General features: G+C 52.9%; 1 protein-coding gene and 1 long non-coding RNA gene across 2 annotated transcripts in view; one reads left to right on the top strand and one right to left on the bottom strand.

The window, feature by feature from the left end:
• Window positions 1–5,603, bottom strand: part of EEIG1 (estrogen-induced osteoclastogenesis regulator 1) — a 37,043-nt gene extending 31,440 nt beyond the window's left edge. The window contains exon 1 of the mRNA XM_060101608.1: window positions 4,555–5,603. Coding sequence (XP_059957591.1) covers window positions 4,555–4,700 — 146 coding nt within the window. The 5' untranslated portion in view covers window positions 4,701–5,603. The remainder of the gene's footprint in view (window positions 1–4,554) is intronic.
• Window positions 5,169–9,435, top strand: LOC132492239 (uncharacterized). The gene is made up of 3 exons (XR_009532791.1): window positions 5,169–5,234; window positions 7,610–7,706; window positions 9,386–9,435. It is a non-coding gene; the product is annotated as an uncharacterized LOC132492239 (long non-coding RNA).
• The last annotated feature ends 8,608 nt before the right edge of the window (window positions 9,436–18,043 follow it).

The raw sequence follows: 18,043 nt of genomic DNA, 5'->3' as shown, positions 1-18,043 counted from the left end.
GGTCACCTCTGAAAGCCCAGGACCAAGAGGGTGCTCGGTAAATGTGGAAAAGGGACCTGCGCCTGCCAGCCTCCTCCCCCTCCTCCTCCTGCCCCCTCCCCACTCGGTCTCCAGAGCTCCCGATCTGTGAAGGGAAGTGGATGCCCTGCCTGCCTTAGGGTCCCACTGCACCTCCACCTCCCTGCACCCTTGGGCCCAAGTAACAGAACTGTGTTTCCATCTCCACACGACCCTCCCTCCGCATTAAGATGTGCATGAGAGCAGGCCTCGCAGGGCAGCAGATTCAAGTGGCAGCTGCAGCCTTTTCCAAGGAGGGAGGGAGAGGGCCTCGGGGAAGCAGAGGCCCAGCCAAGCCTGTGGTGTGTGTGTGCAAAGACCTGGCCTCCCCAGGCCCGGGCACAGGGCCTCCAGCTGCAGAGCTGAGCTGTCCAAGGTCTTCTTCACGCCCCCCCACAAATCCCAGACATCCCTCGGAGGTGTCCCGTCCCGGCCTGCTCAAGGCCAGGCCCACAGAGAGAAGTCAGTACCTGTACTGTGAGCAGGCATGCCCTCTTTCAAAAGGCTACCCAAATAAAAACCCCACTGAAGAGATAGTTGAGAATTCAAAGCTGCCAAAAAGAAAGGACGGGTGGGAGCCTGCCCAAGTCACACAGTCTGCTTCTTAGACAGCCTGGCACCCAAGTGCAGAGCAGCAAGAGCCATCGGAGGGGCCCCTCTTCTCTTTCTGGCCCAGGCTGCCCCTTCATGCAAAGAGGGGTACTGCACAGGGGACAGAAGTCAGGGCCAACCAGAGCCCATCCGGCTGTGCCATTAGCTCCTCCTACGAAGTGACCCTGAACAAGTGACTTCCCTGCCCCCAGCCTCCGTTTCCCCATCCATTGGCCAAGGAGGTTTGCTCTGCCTGTCTCCTCCAGAGAGGACTCACTGTAAGGTAAATCAACGCCTCCCTCTCGCTCCCTCCCACCACCAGCCACGTGCATGGGGCAGGCCACAGGACCAGTGCCAGCTGGGCACAGAGACCTCTCAGGATGTCTGGGATTCCTCCTGCCTGAAAGACAGATTGGCTCAAGGCTGGAAGCCTGTGCCCAGCCTGCCCTAGGGAGACCACAGCCTGGTCCACTGCTTCCCGACTCACCAGACTTGGCTGGGATGCATCCCTCCTGGGACCCCTAGGAAAGCCTCCCAGATGCCATTTGGATGCGTCTGCTGGAAGGCCTCTAGGCAGAGACGTTGGCAAATGCCCATTGTGCCCCAGTGCCAGCCCGTGCCTGGCACCAAGTCCACAGCAGTGGACTTCAGCTCCACCCCCACCTGTGGCCCCGAGGCCCCTTTTCCTCAGATCTCACAGGATCTAGCCCAGTGCCTTGAAATGATCCAAATCTGGATTTCCCTGTACCACCCAACCCACTAAAAAGAACCTCCTTCAAAGGTCTGAGGACATGACACGAGGCTGTAGCTGCTTCAAGCCCTCCGCCACCAAGGCAAGGCAGGGCCTTGGAGCCGGACCTGCCCACATTTAAATCACAGCTCTGCTACTCTCTCGCTGAGTGACACGGGTCTATCACGTTAGGTCTCTTGACCCCAATTTCTTCATCAGCTCACGGGGTGGTTCAAGGACTCAGCTGATCATGCATTCGAGGTGCTCAGCAGGTCCCTGGCATCTAATAATGCACAATCAAAGGCAGCTTAAACCCTAATGATAAAATGGTTATTTTCCCAGTTGCATTTCTAGCCAGATGACCTCTCCGGATGGCCGAGAGGATGAACAGACACAGCGTGTGCAAAAACGCTCAGCACGGCACCTGGCACGTAGCACTGAACGTGGTAGCTGTGAGGATTATGGCTCACAAGGCCTCAGAAAGATGAGGCTGGGGAACAGCGCAACGTACCACCTGTTCTACCTGCTCAAATTGGGTCAGGCTGGAGCTGTGTACCCAGCTGTTGCCATGGCACCCAACACACAGGGAAACACTCTGGCTAGGGGGGTGGCTGCTGCAGGAGTGGGGCCTCGGGCCTGCTTTGCTCAGACACCACCCACGCTGCCACCACCCCCACTCCCTGGGACATGTCGGGGGTCTCCGGGGTTACGGACAGCGTGCTAATAAACTGAGCAGGTCTCGTCACCCCTGACCCTACCCCACCTCCAAAACAATAGGGCCTTGGCCCTCTGGAGAGGTGGGCTGTGAGGAGGGGCTCCCAGGCTGCAGACCAGGGTGTGTGGGATGGGGGTGGAAGGGTAGGAACCCAGGAATCCCCATCTCCTGGGCAAAAGCCAAAGCAGCTCTAAAGCAGCCTCAAGTCCCAATGTGTCTGTTCCCTCCAGCCACACATGCCCAGCAGCAAACAGGTACCCAGAGCTCACTAAGTGCCCAGTTGTGTGGGGTTCAATGTCAGCTCTTCCCTCCTCATGCCACTCAGGTTTCATCCAGGATGAGGGCTGGGAAAGCCTGTTTAGGCAGGCTCAGCCGGGTTCAGGGAATCCATGGCCCCTTGCCAAGAGGGAAGAAGGGGAGAGGGAGGTGAAATCCAGACACTGTGGGCTGAGACCTGGAATTTTCCAGACTTTCCCAGATAAGGGGGCAGGTTTAAGGCAATTGAAAGGCGGACAGGTAGGGTGACAGTGGCCCCAGGGCCTGGGAAGCCAGCTGAGACCTCAGCCTGGGGCTGAATACTAATTCTTCAGCAGGATCCAAGACTCTGCCCCCAGCCCTCAGGTCAGATGTAGGCTCTCTGCTGACTCCACCTGGTCCCCCCAAGACCTAGGAGTGGCTGGGGCCTGGGCCCCTCTACCATAGTAACAACAGCTGCTGCAACAATCTGCCTGGTCAGACATGGTATATACAGTACCCATTCCCCATCACAACTCTAGGGGTGGGTATGACTTCTCCCATTTCACAGAAGAAGAAACTAAGGCTCAAAGGCAGAACAGGCCAAAAGCACATCCTGAGTTTGAATCTGGGCTCTGCTATATTGACGCAGAGAAATCACTCCCTCTCTGAGCCTCTGAGCCACCTCTATAAAATGGGAATAACAATACTACAGGCCTCCCCCAACCTCCACTCCGCTCCATGGCACAGTCAACAGGTTAAGTGAGAGGTGCTAGTGAAACAGGGAGCAAAGCACCAATAATTGCTGGTTCTTGGAATCAGAGAGGTTAGGTAACTTGCCCTAGGTCACCGGGCCACTCACTGGCTGACCCCAGGCCCTAGCTCTGAGCACCACAGCCCTTTCCCAGAAAGGCTGGGCTACTCTGTGGGTGGCCACGGGATCACAGGCTTCCCAGGCAACGAGGACAGCCTCCCACCCCCACAGCAAAGGGCAGCCCTCGTCTGAATTCCTCAGATAAGCAGCTCCCAGCCTGAGCGGACCCAAGTGCACAGAAAAAGCACCCCACCCTGTCCCACACTGGAGATTCCTAAATCTGGGTTAGGCTGTATGTGTGCCTCCTTTCCCTCCTCCCAGCAGAACCTTCGACCACCAGATTCATCCAACAGGTCTCCAAACAGGCCAAGTTCAGTTGACAACTGCCTCCTTCGAGGTCCCTGGCAAGCCACCTACTCCCTGTTTCTGGGCCTCAGTTTCTCCATCTGTAACAGGCACCCCATCTCAGAACTGTGAGGTAGCTCCAGCTAACTGGGCCCACAAGGAGGCCTGAGGAGCAAAGGGACAGACCAAGGAAGGGAGCCAGTGGGTCACAGGCACTGGGCCAGGCCCTGCACCCCATTCTCTCTGCGGAAACTTCTTCACAACTCTGACAGAGAGACCTGTACTGGGCCCACAAAGTGGCCGAGCTAGGACTCAAACTCCCATGTGTCACACTCCAGGACTATGTGACCCCAGATGGGCCCAGGCAGTGGGCGCAGCTTGGGAACTCAGCCGCCCTCAGCAATGAGCCGGGCAGCTGGACCTGCAGGATGGGGAAGAACACAAAAACTAAACTTAACCGAGCCTCTTTCTTTCAGAGAGGGCAGCAGCCTCCTTGACAAGGGCATTTGCAATGCAAAGCAGTCCAGCTCCAGCCAGAAGAGGACAGTGACTCAGAGGGGGCTGGGCGGGCCAAAATCCAGCCACCACCCTCCAGCCAGACCAGGAGTGCCTGGGGCTGGACCTTCCCAGGAGCCAGGGAGTGCCAGGGAACCTGTGGCTGGCCCGGGCTCTAAACCATATGACAGCCCGAGTGACCAGCTGGGTGCAAGATGCCCTGGAACACTCCTCCCCCCTTCTCAGCCCTTCGAGGCCAAACCCCGCTGGGCTCTTCATACAAGTCTGCAGAATGGGCCTACTGTGGGCTGTGTGCAAGGCCCCATGAGGGGGCTGAAACAACAAGCCCCCAGGTATCCGGCTGGTCACCTGCAGATGGGTGCCCAGCACCCTGCCAGCTTCCTCAGGCCCAGACCTCCCAGATCACAGTAGTCCTGCCTTGTGCAAACCTGCCTCAAACACACATAATCTCCAGGACTCTCTGGACCCCAAGAGGCACTTCCACACTCGCCAAGTGACTAGATCTGGCTCATTATCCCCCTTCCCTGCAGGCAGGCCTGCCTCAGCTCCTACCTTGACGACAAGCTGACAAAATCCCCGCCATCCAGCAGCCGGACCTTGCAGAAGAGGACCCCGTTCACAAAGGGGACCGCAGTCAGCTCCTCCAGGGTGAAAGTGGTTTGGAATTTGAATTTCTTCTTCTTCATCAAAAAAGCCATGAGCGAGTTCCCTGAGTCTGAAGCCCCGAAGGCCAAAAAAAGGGGGGGAGCCAGAAATCCCCAGGATTCCTTTCCCTACACCACACCCCCTCCTCAAAACACCAGAGCCGGATTCCGCCCAGATGGTGGCTGGGGCGGCAGAGCGGATGGGGATCTGAGTCCGGAGGGCCCTGGTCTGAACTACCAGTCCAGTTCGCAGGCCGGCTGGCTTCACCCTCGGGGAGCTGGGGCTTGGAGGTGTTCGGAGTGGCCGGGGGCTTCACCGGCATGTAAACACTGGGGCATGGCCCAGGAGTCAAGGGAAGGGATGGCGGGCGGCGCGCGAGCGGCCGTGCTGGCGGACAGCATCCCGAGCCGCGGTCCCTGGGGAGCTCGTGCCGCGCGACTGGGCGAGGCGGGCGGACCGGTGAGACTGAGGGCGATGGGCGGCCCGGTGAGGCCGAGGGCGGCCCCGCCCCCGCCCCGCTGGCGGCCGGGGGTAGGCGCCCACGCCGCGCCCACGCTCCCGCTCCTGGGTGCCAGGCAGCCGCGCAGGTAAGTCCGGGGAGGCTGAGGGCACCCCCAGGGGGCGGCCGGGAGCTCTGGGGGCCTCTCCGGGAGGCGCGTCGGGGACGCTCCGGGCCGGGAACGTCCGGCCACCGCCCCCTCCCGGCGGGCACCGGGCCGGGCTCCAGGCAGCAGGGGCGCCGCCTCCTCCTCGATCGCGGGTCCCGCTCCGCGGGTCCCGCTCCGCGGGCCCCAGCGGAGCTGAGGCGCCCCTCCGGCCGGCCGGTGGCGCCCACCTCACCCGCCTCACCCGCCGCCTCTAGCCAGCACCCCCGCGAGCAGCAGCGCCGCCGCCTGCGATCCCGACGCCACCGGCCGCCCGACGCTGCGCGGCCCAGCTCGGAGAATGCCGAGGCCCAGAGCGGCCGCCCGCGGAGCCGCCGCTGAACGCGGGAGGGGCGGGGCGCCGGGGGCTCAGCCCGCCCACGAATGGGCGGCCCGGCGGGGCGGGCGCGGAGTGCTATTGGCGAACGGCGGCGTGGGGCGGGACTCGCGGGAGGCCGAGGCAGCTCGAGGCGTTCGGATTGGTGCGTCGCCCATCTGGGCCCGCCTCCTCGGTCCGGGCGGAGCGGAGAGAAAAGGCTAGGGGCCCTGGGGAGGCAGTGGGAGGTCGCGGGGCGGAAAGCCGGGGCCGGCAGGCCGGCAAGGAGGAGGGCGCGAGCAAAAGAAAAGGAGAAACAATGACGAGAAGAAACAATATGAGCACTATGGCTGAAGTGGCCCTCCAGTGTCCTCCCAGACTTGAGTTCATTGACGACTAGATCAGGCCCGGAAGGTAGCGAGTCCCATTTTTCAGAAAACACACCCAAGAGAGGTGGCCGGAACTAGACCATGCAGGTGTTTGGCTTCGAATCTCTATTTCTCAGCACTGAGGAGGGAAGTGCCTGCAAAGGCTTCGCCAGGGCTTGAGTTAAAGCAGTTCGTCACGCAACCTGTGATAGAACCATCTTCTCCCTTTCCAGGCTTCTATCAAAGCCTTTTGTTGTTGATTAGCTTCTTACCTAGTTATGGCTGGTATCCCTGCCTGCATTAACTGCCCTGGACACAGAGACCAATTCAGGAGCTTTTAACTTCCCAGGCCTTCAACATATTGCAGTTCATTGATTCAGTCCCCAAATGTTTAGGTGCCCCTGAGCCAGGCTCGGATTTAGGAGTGAGACTGGTGGGCCTGCCATCTCCAACGTCGCCAAGCTCAAGATCAGGTGGAGAAGCAGACAGGGACACAGGCAGAGACAAATCTGGTGGATGAGAACCGTAATGGGGGACTTAACAGGGAGCTCAGTGGAGGCAGGGGTGGAGGGGAGGGGGACTCAGAATGCCTCACAAAGTTATCCAAGCCGCTGGAAGGACGCATACCCTGAGTCAGGCAGGGTCCAGGCAGAGGGAACCTCAAGAGGCCTGGCGGCCAGAGACTGCAATGCCCACAGAAAGCTGTGAGTACCTCCATGCTCCTGCACTGTGGCTCTTTGAGAGATGCAGGAGGCGAGAGGTATGGCTGGAAGGCCTGTAATGGCTGGATCTTGCAGAGTCTTGTAGATCAGAGGAAGGAGGGGAGCTACGCACACGTTTTGAGCGGGAGAGTGACCCAGACAGATTTGCTTTTTGTTAGAAGAAGCTTGCTCTGACTACAGGTAGTGTGGAAGAGAAAAGATGGGAAACGGGTGAGGGGCCTGTTGTGGTGATCCAGGCCAGAGATGATGACAGCAGAACCACAGCACTGCAGGAAAACTGGAGTCTGAGAAGCATTTGAAAGACAAATCAAGTGCACCTTCGGATGAGTTAGGTTGGGACATGTATCTGAGGACTCAGATTTCTGATTCCCTCCTGATTCCCAGCCGTAAAATGGGTGGCAACCTGTACTTCTCTCCAGTTTGTCCCATAATTTGAAAAACACAGTTAGTCAGATAGGAGAAGAATGATAATAGCAGCTCCCAGTACTTTTATGTATCCCCATGTACAGCCAGGTAAGTTGAGGCCTGGAGAGTTTAAATTACTTGACTAGGGGGCCTCCCTGGTGGCGCAAGTGGTTGAGAGTCCGCCTGCCGATGCAGGGGATACGGGTTCGTGCCCCGGTCTGGGAGGATCCCATATGCCGCGGAGCGGCTGGGCCCGTGAGCCATGGCCGCTGAGCCTGCGCGTCCGGAGCCTGCGCGTCCGGAGCCTGTGCTCCGCAACGGGGGAGGCCACAACAGTGAGAGGCCCGCATACCGCAAAAAATAATAATAATAAATAAATAAATAAATAAATAATTACTTGACTAGGGTCCTGACCCTGGAGCACAGGCACTAGAGTGCTAAGCTGTGCTGCTCACACTGGGGTAGGAGTGGGGGTTCTCACTAATCCTGGCTGGACCTGCTCCACAGGGGAAAGGCCTGTGGCTATCTGACCCCAGAAGAGGATTTCAGAGGAGGGAGCCAGCCAAGGATGTCCCAAGGCCCGGCTGACTTCTCAGCTGTGACCGTGAGTAACCCCAGGCCTCTCCAACAGGAAACAGGGTGGGCCTGGCTGCCAGACTTAGCTCGGGTGGGGTATTTATCTCTCTGAGCCTCTGGGCTGGGAACCCAGGAAGTTTCCCTTCCCTCATTTCCGAGGTGGGTCCTGGTTAAGGGAGAGAGCTAGGTGCCAGGACAGGGTGCTGCATTTGGGGCGAGACAAGCCTGAGTTAGGATCCTGGTTCTGCTGCATATTGGTAGTATGGCCTTGGTTCGAAACACCAAGACTCAGGGACTCCAAACTGAGAGGGGGTTCAGTATGGTCTGGCTAGGATCGCTTGCCCTGGAGCCAACAGAACTGGGTCCGAAATCTGGCTGACACAACACCGACCACCTGTGTCACACACACTTTGGGTGTAGTTTTACATGCATAGGAAGGAATCTTGAAGGAGACACTCTAAACTTTCTCATCTCTGAGCCACAATTTCTTCGTCTATAAATTAGGAATAAGAATATCAACCTTTGGGACTTCCCTGGTGGTCCAGGGGTAAAGAATCCACCTTCCAATGCAGGGCACAGGGGTTCGATCCCTGGTCAGGAAACTAAGATCCCACATGCCGCGGGGCAACTAAGCCCTGGTGCCACAACTACTGAGCTTGCACTCCATAACTAGAACCCGGGTGCCTCAAACAACAGGGCCCATGCACTCTGGACCCCGCCTGCCACAACTAGAGAGAGAATAAAACCCCACACACCACAACCAGAGAGAAGTCCACGCCACAACTGGAGAGAAGCCGGCGCCGCAACGAAGACCCTGCGTGCCACAACGAAGACCCGATGCAGCCAAAAAAATAAAGAAAATAAAGAAAGAGAATAAATAAATATTAAAAAAAAAAAAAAAAGAGAATATCAACCTTTCCAGAAGAGGCTGTGCTTGCAAAAGGCTCAGGCCTGGAGGGACATGGGGATCTGAGTTAGTAGTCAGCAGGGAGCTCCAGGCTGGCACTTCCTTACTTCTCCAGCCCCCTAAATTCCCAAGCATAGCCTGTCCTTCCTCCCTGAGGCCCTGACCGGACATAAGAGGAAACCAGTACCTAATAAGATAATTCAGACAAGTAAGTGGTCTGGAAAAGGAATCCCAGGAGAATTTGAGAGAGGATGATCGGATTGGGAGTCCTGATTTAGATGATCAAGGAAGGCCTCTGCAAGGCGTTATCTCAGCCCAGACCTACATAAGAAGGGGGCCCCAAGCACAGGAAGCCCTGGGAGCAGAGGCGGGAGCTGGCATGTTTCCAGGACTCTGTGTGCCTGGAGGGGAGTGTGTGGAGGGAGGAGAGAGAGGCGTGGAGTCAGGCAGGAGCCAGCTCACGTGGGCCCTCTGGGCCTGGGAGGAGTTTAGATTTTAGTCTAAGCCCGAAAGGACACCATGGGAGGATGTAAGCAGGTTGGTGACAAGATCCAAAATACCTTTATGAAAGTCCTTTCCAGTTTGAAAGTTGTTTCCGGTTCTTTCCGTTCTTTGGAGAACGGGCTGGTCGTCAGCAGGCGAGAAGAGAGGCAGGCAGACAGGTGAGGAGGCTATTACAGCCATTCCAGCGGGAAACTGGTGGTTCAGACCACGGTGGAGCCAGAACAGTGGGAAGAGAGAGGGAACAGCTGTTGAGAAGTGATAATAGTTACCCACTAGAACTTTTTGACTATTCCCAGGATTTTGAATTTGACTGAATGGCACCAGGTTCTCCTAGTCAGGAGGTAAGTGAGCATAAGCAGTGGAATAGGAGTGAGGGAGGAGTAGAGGGGAATGGAGGAGCCGCCTGGGACATCAGCCTGTAGAACAGAATCACAGCGGGAGAAAGGGGGGGTACCCTTAGAGAATCCTTACCTTTATCTGGCCCTAGACAAACGCTTGTGATTCTATCTTCTTCTCTCTCATTACAGCATGAGCTTCACAGGATCAGACACCTCACCCATGGTGTCCCCACATCCAGTTCATGGCCTGTCACATGATAGACAGTCAATAAATGGTTGTCCAAGGGATGGATGCATAGATGGATGCATATATATCATGCATATGCATATATCCATACATATGTATAGATGCATATAGGAAGGGATAGATGTGTGGATGGACGGATGCGTGGGTAGATGGATGACTGTAGATTTAACCTTGTCACCTCCTATTTTAAAACTCCTTGGGGCCTCCCTGGTGGCGCAGTGGTTGAGAGTCCGCCTGCCGATGCAGGGGATACGGGTTTGTGCCCCGGTCTGGGAGGATCCCATATGCCGCGGAGCGGCTGGGCCCGTGAGCCATGGCCGCTGGGCCTGCGCGTCCGGAGCCTGTGCTCCGCAACGGGGGAGGCCACAACAGTGAGAGGCCCGCATACCGCAAAAAAAAAAAAAACTCCTTGGTGTTGCCAATAACTATCAAAATTCAATAGGCACAAGTCCATTTAAAGTAAGTTACCCAGGGATTCCCTGGTGGCACAGTGGTTGAGAGTCCGCCTGCTGATGCAGGAGATGCGGGTTCGTGCCCCAGTCTGGGAAGATCCCACGTGCCGCGGAGCGGCTGGGCCCGTGAGCCATGGCCGCTGAGCCTGCATGTCCGGAGCCTGTGCTCCGCAACGGGAAAGGCCACAACAGTGAGAGGCCCGCGTACCGCAAAAATAAATAAATAAATAAATAAATAAGTTACCCAATAGCAATACTCACACGTGTGTACAAAGTTACATGTGCAAGATGGCCCTGCACCATTATATATTATACGAAAATATTGGCAGCAGCCTGATGTCTGACAGTAGGAAGAGGGGGTCTTTGAGGGGAAGGACTGTGTTTTGTGCCTTGCTCCATCCTCAGCACCTGGGATAATAGCCAGTACCCAATAGGGTTAAATAAATACATATTTGTGGAAGGAAGGGAAACATCATCAGTGAGATGCTGTCCAGCTGTTGAGAAGGATGCTGGAGGTGTGTGTGCCGAGGTGGGAGATGTCCACCCTATCGTGGCAAAGCAAGCACAAACAGTACTCATTTTTGTCAAGAAAAATAGATCTATGTGTGCATAGAAGAGAATCTTTTCAGGGCACAAACCTGTGTCCCCTGCATCGGCTGGCGGACTCTCAACCACTGCGCCACCAGGGAAGCCCATAGAAAAGAATCTTGAAGGATACACTAAATTGTTACCAGAGGCTTTCAACTAAGGAGAGGGTTTGGGGGGAAATGTTTATTATTTTAATGAATATTCTGGGATATTGTTTGGTTTTTGTAATATGATAGATTTATTTTATAATTTAATAATATATAATTATAAGGATATTATTAACAAAAGGCCTTCCATGCTTGGCCAACACCCTCTGGATAAAGTAAAAGTTTCTTTTCTTTTTTCTTTCTTTCTTTTTTTTTTTTTTTTTTTTAGGTAAGAAGTGGATTTCTTTAGGGAGATACACATTCCATAGACAGAATGTGGTCCATCTCAAAAGGTGAGAACGGCCTTGGGAGAAACACACTTCACAGACAGAGTGTGGGCCATCTCAGAAGGCGAGAGCGAGTCAAAGGTTCTTAGAGAAAAAAAAAAAAAGGTTCTTAGCCAGGCATTCAGTCCCCTCTGAAATCAACTGCTCAGCCTCTCCCTGCCTGCCCTGCTCGGACCCCTGCAGCCCTGCTCAAAGGTCCTGGCCTTGTCCTCTTGCCCACCTGGTGACACCTACTCAGTGTCAGGCTTCAGCTCAAGCATCCTCTCCCACCCCATTCCCCCACATCAGGCACAATGCTCACTCCCTGCTCTGTGCCCCCAATTTACCAACCATCTGTGTGCGGAGAAATGAGGGCTCGGCCTTCTTTCTTTCTGTCACAATAACTGGTGTGTACTTGGCATTCATTGGAAGGGAGGTGGGAGGGCGGGAGGAAAAAAAGGAAGAAAGGAAGAGAAAATGAAAGGAAGAAAAAAAGGGGAAATCGAGGTTGGGATGGAAAATGCCACTTGCCCAAATCACCCTGAGGGCAGGCAGCTACCCCGCTGGCCTGCTCTCTCAGTCACCTGACAGCCAGCACAGAGTGCCACGCCAAGCCGTTTTCCCAGCGCTGCTTGCCACAGGCGGTCAGTGCTGATTCAGTGGTGACTCGGCTCCAGTTATTTGCAGAACTGGAATAGCAGCTGAGCCACCCCAGCAGCTGACCAAGGGCGTATCGATTTGTGCTAGGCTTCTGGCAAATATCTGAGCCAGTCACACATGAAGATAAAGGCTCCAAAGAACTCACCCACCACGGTGATCTGTCCTGCTTAAACCTCCCACGGCCAAGTCCACAAGTCTCCCCATTAATCAGCCAACTCTGCCGTTTCCAACCCAAGCCTGACCGTCACTTGTGGAGAGTAGTCATGGTTCAGAACACAAGATCTGGAGTCAGGCAGCCTGGGTTCCAGCCCAAGGATTACTGAGTCAAAGGGTATTTACATATTTACTGCTGAGAGATGCTGCCAAACTGCCTTCCAAAAAGTTGGACCCATTTATACTCCCACCAGCAGTATAAGACAGTGCCCGTTCCCATACTTTCTCCATCTTTACCAATCTGTTTCAAAACAAAACAAAACAAAACACCCTCTACTACCATGCTTGCATTTCTTGCACTAGCATTTTTTCATCTTGTTTTGGCAATTTGAATTTCTGTAAATTGCCTGGCCATATCCTTTGTCCATTTTTAAAAATTTGAGTTGTCATCTTTTTGTTATTTATTTGTAGTAGCTTATTATATATTTGGATATCAACCTCTGTTATAAATGTTAAAGTATTACTTCCACTTAATCAGTGGTCACTGGGCTTTGTTTATGGTGTCTATTTGCCTCACAGCAGCTCTTACCAAACCCCAGCTAAGAGATAGGAATCCACCTACTTCAGTGGAGAGAGCACTGGATTGGGAGTCAGGAACCCGGGTTTTGAGTTCTACCTCTGTCATTGATTCACTGTGTGACTTTGAACCAGTCCCTGACCTCTCTTTCACTATCTGCTAAATAAGAGCATTGAATTGAGTGGTCTCTGTAGACCTGTCCACCTCCATGGTCTAGACAAGCACTATTAATAGAACTTTCTTCAATGATGGAAATGTTCCATCTCTGCACTGTTCAATATGGTAACCACTAGCCACATGTGGCTATTGAGCACTTAAAAATGTGACTAGTGTCACTGAGAAACTGAATTTTAAACTCCATTGAATTTAAATTAAAAACTTAGATAGCCACAGGTGGCTAATGACTACCGTATTACACAGTGCAAGTCCGGATGGTCTAGATCCCCCATCTCTGAGTATGCTGTAATACAGTTTAATTAAGGCAGCAATGGAGAGTCCCTGTGTGACTTGGGGAAGGTCATTCAACCTCTCTGAGCCTCAGTTTTCCCATCTGTCCAGTGGGGCCAGAGCAGTCCCTATCTCCTGGGGTTGTTGGCCAGATTTGATTAGTGAGTATGTGAAGGCCAAGGCCCAATGCCTGACCCGACACTGTATACTCAGGCCAGATTCCCAGGTTGAAACATGAGAGTGTGTTTACACCATTTTCATCGTGTCCAGAGACCCATGGGTGGCTTTCTCCAGAGCTGCCCGTCTTCCCCTACAGCTTCAAGGCCAGACTTATTTTCTTAAACCAGGGCTTCTTCGGCTCCAGCATGCCTTCAGCCCAGGATTCCAGATTGCTGATGGGACAAAGTCCAAACTTCAGCCTGTGTTCCCACCTCTGAGGCTGGCCCTACCCTTGCAGTATTGTCATTAATACAACCTGCAGGTCAGCCCAGCCACCTCACCACCTTCCCCCTCTGTCTCTTGCCTATCCCAGCCTTCCAAGGTCTGCCAAGCACTTCATTCATCATTTTTCATTCACAGATGTTTATCACGCCATCTGCTCTGGGACTGGGGCTGTAGTGCCAGGCGTGTAGATGTGGCCCAAGTGATGAGAGCTGTGATACACCTGGAGGTCTGGAGGAGCTCGGGGGAAGTGAGAACACAGAAGAGGCCTGGTAGGGTGTGTGGTCAGGGCAGAATTTTCTGAGGAAGTAGCATGTAAGTCTGAGCCTGAGCAACGGGTAGAAGTCAGCCAGGAGAGAGGGTAGTTGGTGGAGAGGAAAGACTAAGCTGAGAGAATGTAGGAGCCCAGGATCTGTGAGAGACGAGGGCAGGCCTAGAAAAGTAGGCAGGCCCCATCCTACAGGAGGGCCTTGCAGGCCATGTTAATGAGGTGGTGCTTTATGCTAAAGGTAAAGGGGAGCCATGGGAGGTTTTAGAGAGAGGATGATGTGATTATTCCAGGCCAGCTCCCTACATGGCCTGTAAGATTCAGGAATTTTGGGAACCCCCTGGCAGCCTAGTGGTTAGGACCTGGTGCTCTCACTGCCAGGGGCCCGGGTTCAATCCCTGGTCGGGGAATTAAGATCCCACAAGCAGCGTGGCCAAAAAAAAAAAAGGAAATTTAGCCTCTTTAACTTTCCCTTCTCTGCCTGCCACCTGTATCTCAAGATACATCATGAACACACAGTTCCCGGGGCCTTCCTTTTGTTTAAAGCAACCTGGGTTCAAATCCCAGCCCTAAAAAACCAAAAAGAAAAAGAAAAAAAGAAAAATCCCAGACCTATCACTTCACGCAAGTTATTAACCTCTTTCAGTGTCCTCACCCATAAAATGGAGATAATGACACCTTTGCACAGTTATACCAGTTATGAGGGGAAAGTGTATGGCACAGAGCCACTCTGGAAATAGAGTCCAGTTGAATTCCTTCTGTGCAAAGTCAAATGAAAGCCATGGAGGGGGGCTCTGAGGGTTTCCTGAAAGGGCAGAAGTCCCGTTTCTGGGAAGTATCACTGTGGCCCTGTTGGCCTCGACCAGGGTAGAGGGAGGGATTTGGCTGAGGCCTTTCTCAGGCAGACTGACCGTGTGCTAGGCGACCTCAAAGGGGACCTCCAGAGCTAGACTTGGTCTTCTGAACCTTTTCAGACCCCCACCCAGCAGGCCAGGAGTCGGCAGGTGGACCCTGAACTTACGTAACTGGTCAGGAGTCCGACACCTTTCACCCAGTGATCAGGGCTGTGTTTACTGAGAAGAGGTGTTCCCAGGTCACCTCCCTGTCCTCTTAGGTAACTCCCTACCTCTTAGGCATACACACAGCCCTTTAGCCCTTGCTGAGCTCTGCTTATTTTATGATTTCTTAGTCACAGTGCCTGGTGGTACTGTCAGCAACAGCTATTTTTTTTAAATTGAAGTATAGTTGATTTACAATGTTGTGTTAATTTCTGTTGTACAGCAAAGGGATTCAGTCATATATATATATATATATATATATATATATATATATATATATATATATATATATACACACACATTCTTTTTTCATATATTCTTTTCCATTGTGGTTTCTCATAGGATATTGAATATAGTTCCCTGTGCTATACAGTGGGACCTTGTTGTTTATCCATTCTATATATAATAACAGCTATTATTTTTAAATGTGAAAATCATCAGTGGTGCCATTTAGTGGTGAGGCACTGGGGGATCAGTGGGGGACAGGGGCTGCAGCAGGGACCAGGGTATGAGTCCCAGACTCCTTCACTCATTAGCTCCATGACCTGGAGCCAGTCGCTTGGAGACACTGAGCCTCCATTTTCACAGCTGTAAAATGGGTTTAGTGACCATACTTACCTCATGAAATCCTTTTTTTTTTTTTTTTTTTCCGGTACGCGGGTCTCTCACTGTTGTGGCCTCTCCCGGTGCGGAGCACAGGCTCCGGATGCGCAGGCTCAGCGGCCATGGCTCACGGGCCCAGCCGCTCCGCAGCATGTGGGATCTTCCCGGACCGGGGCACGAACCCGTGTCCGCTGTATCGGCAGGCGGACTCTCAACTACTGCGCCACCAGGGAAGAAGCCCTCATGAAATCCTTTTGAGGATTCTACAAGGTAGTAATGTACATAAAGGGCGTTGTAAATTACCTGGCACAGGGGAAGCACTCGTCAAATGTTAGCTATTAACATCACACCGTGTTTTGTAACCTGTCCCTTCCACTCAACTCACTATGAAACTCTTTCCAGTGACAGTGAGGAATTCAACACTTGGGATTTTCTAACGCATCCCAAACTGCTGACTGGGAACTGGGAATCCTGAATTTTACTCTCCTGCTTGGCTTTAGGGCCCCACCCTCCCAGACCTTAGTCCCCACTGCCCACTTGTAGAACAGCAGGGGAGTGGGGTGGAGATTGATGCTTGCTAAGGGCCCTGTTCTCTGATTCTGCGTTTCAGAGCTACAGACCCCAGACCCTGCCCCTCACCCTTTCCTTCCTTCCTTCCTTCAACAAATACCTCCCAGGGTTCAAATTCCAACTCTGCCACTACTTGGCTGTGTAACCTTGGACAAGTTAAGTAACCTCTTTATGCCTCTGTTTCCTGATCTCTAAAATGGAAATATAGTACCTATTTCCCAGGGATGTTATGATTAATGATTTTTGTGAAGTGCTTAGAATAATGCCTGTTCGACTAGATCAAAAACTGAGTGCCCATTCTGTGCCACGCACTGATGTAAGCACTGGGGGTACAAGTGTGAACGATTGGGTAAGAGTGGTGATCTCAGTGAGGTTTTGTTGGCGGGGAGGGTTGAAATCAGCACAGCGATACAGTGATGCGGCCCCAAGGCAGGGCAGTGTTGACCATTCTCCTGCAAGGGGGTTGGCTTTCAAGGAGGCCCTGATGCTCTGATGCTATCACTTCTCTTTGTCTAAGCAACAGCTTCTGTGTATTGACCTCGCCCTGGGGGCCCATGCCCCAGGCTAAGCCCTGTGCTCCTAAGTTCTCCTCAAAAGCCAACAGCCTGCAGGGGGTTCCATCACTGCTATAGACCAAATGTTTGTTTCCACCCCCCCAAAGTCATATGTTGAAACTCTAACCCCCACTGTGATTGTATTTGACAGTGGGGCCTTTTGGAGGTGCTTGGGTCATGAGGTGGAGTCTCCATGAATAGGATTAGTGCCCTTATAAAAGAGATCCCAGAAAACTCCCCTGCCCCTTCTGCTATGTGAGGACACAGCAAGAAGACAGGCTCTCACCAGTCACCGAATCTGCCAGTACCTTGATCCTGAACTTCCCTGACTTCAGAACTGTGAGAAATAAATTTCTGTTGTTTGTAAACCACCCAGTCTGTGGTGTTTTTGTTATAGCAGCCAGAACAGACTAAGACAATAGTTATCCCCATTTCACAGAAGAGTTCATGTCCATTCCCCCTCCCAGGCCAAGCACATAACAGGGGGCCGGTGAGTGAGTGGAAGAAAGAAGGAAGGAACAAATGAACACAGAACACTACTGACGCTAATCCTTCCACGGGGTAATCATCATGCTGGGGCTCAGGAGCCCTTCTGCTCCTGGAGGGCAGGGAGCTCCATTGTACATGCTTGTGGCCACCATACAAGGCTCAGCGGAAACATCCTCTAGACTGTGCCGTTGCCACTGTCCCGTCTTCCCCCCATCATCACAGCTGACACTTCCCTGAACCTTAGTATGTGCTTCAGGCACTGATCTAAGGTTTTTAGCAGATGAACTCTTTCAATCCTCACAACAGTCCCATGAGGTATGTCCCATTTCACAGATGAAGAAACTGAGGCACAGACAAGTGATGTCATGCCCAAGGTCATATGGGTAATCGATGATGGAGCTGACTTCAAATCCAGGCAGTCTGGACCCTGGGCCTGAGCTCTTCACCACCGTGCTATCCAGACTTTCTCTTTCTCTTTTTAGTCACTGCTCTGCTCATCTCAAATGTAGCACATGCTCTGAAGCAGACTGAAGTGAGAAATCAGTGGCAGGAGGAACACTGGAAAATTCACAAATATGTGGAAAATAAACGGCACACTCTTAAGCACTCAATAGGTCAAAGAAGAAATCTCAAGGGAAATGAGAAAATATCTTGAGAACAAATGAAAACAAAAACACAACATACCAAAACTTATGGGAATCAACGAAAGCAGTAATAAGAGGGAAGCTTACAGGGGTCAATGCTTACATTAAAAAAGAAAGATCTCAGGGAGTTCCCTGGAGGTCCAGTGGTTAAGATTCAGTGCTTTCACTGTAGGGGCCCAGGTTTGATCCCTGGTCGGGAACTAGGATCCTATAAGCCACACAGCATGGCCAAAAAAAAAAAAAAAAAGATCTCGAACAAAAGTAATACATGCACATCTTTGAAAAATTCAAGCAGCACAAAATAGGTAACTAGTGGGAAGCAGCCGCAGAGCTGCTCGATGCTTTGTGAACACCTAGAGGGGTGGGATAGGGAGGGTGGGAGGGAGATGCAAGAGGGAGGAGATATGGGGATATGTGTATATGTAAGCTGATTCACTTTGTTATAGAGCAGAA

The sequence above is a fragment of the Mesoplodon densirostris genome, chromosome 6, assembly GCF_025265405.1.
Source record: "Mesoplodon densirostris isolate mMesDen1 chromosome 6, mMesDen1 primary haplotype, whole genome shotgun sequence".
NCBI classification, from domain to species: domain Eukaryota; kingdom Metazoa; phylum Chordata; class Mammalia; order Artiodactyla; family Ziphiidae; genus Mesoplodon; species Mesoplodon densirostris.
Note: the sequence above shows the minus strand (reverse complement) of the source record. Positions and strands in the feature narration are given on the sequence as shown.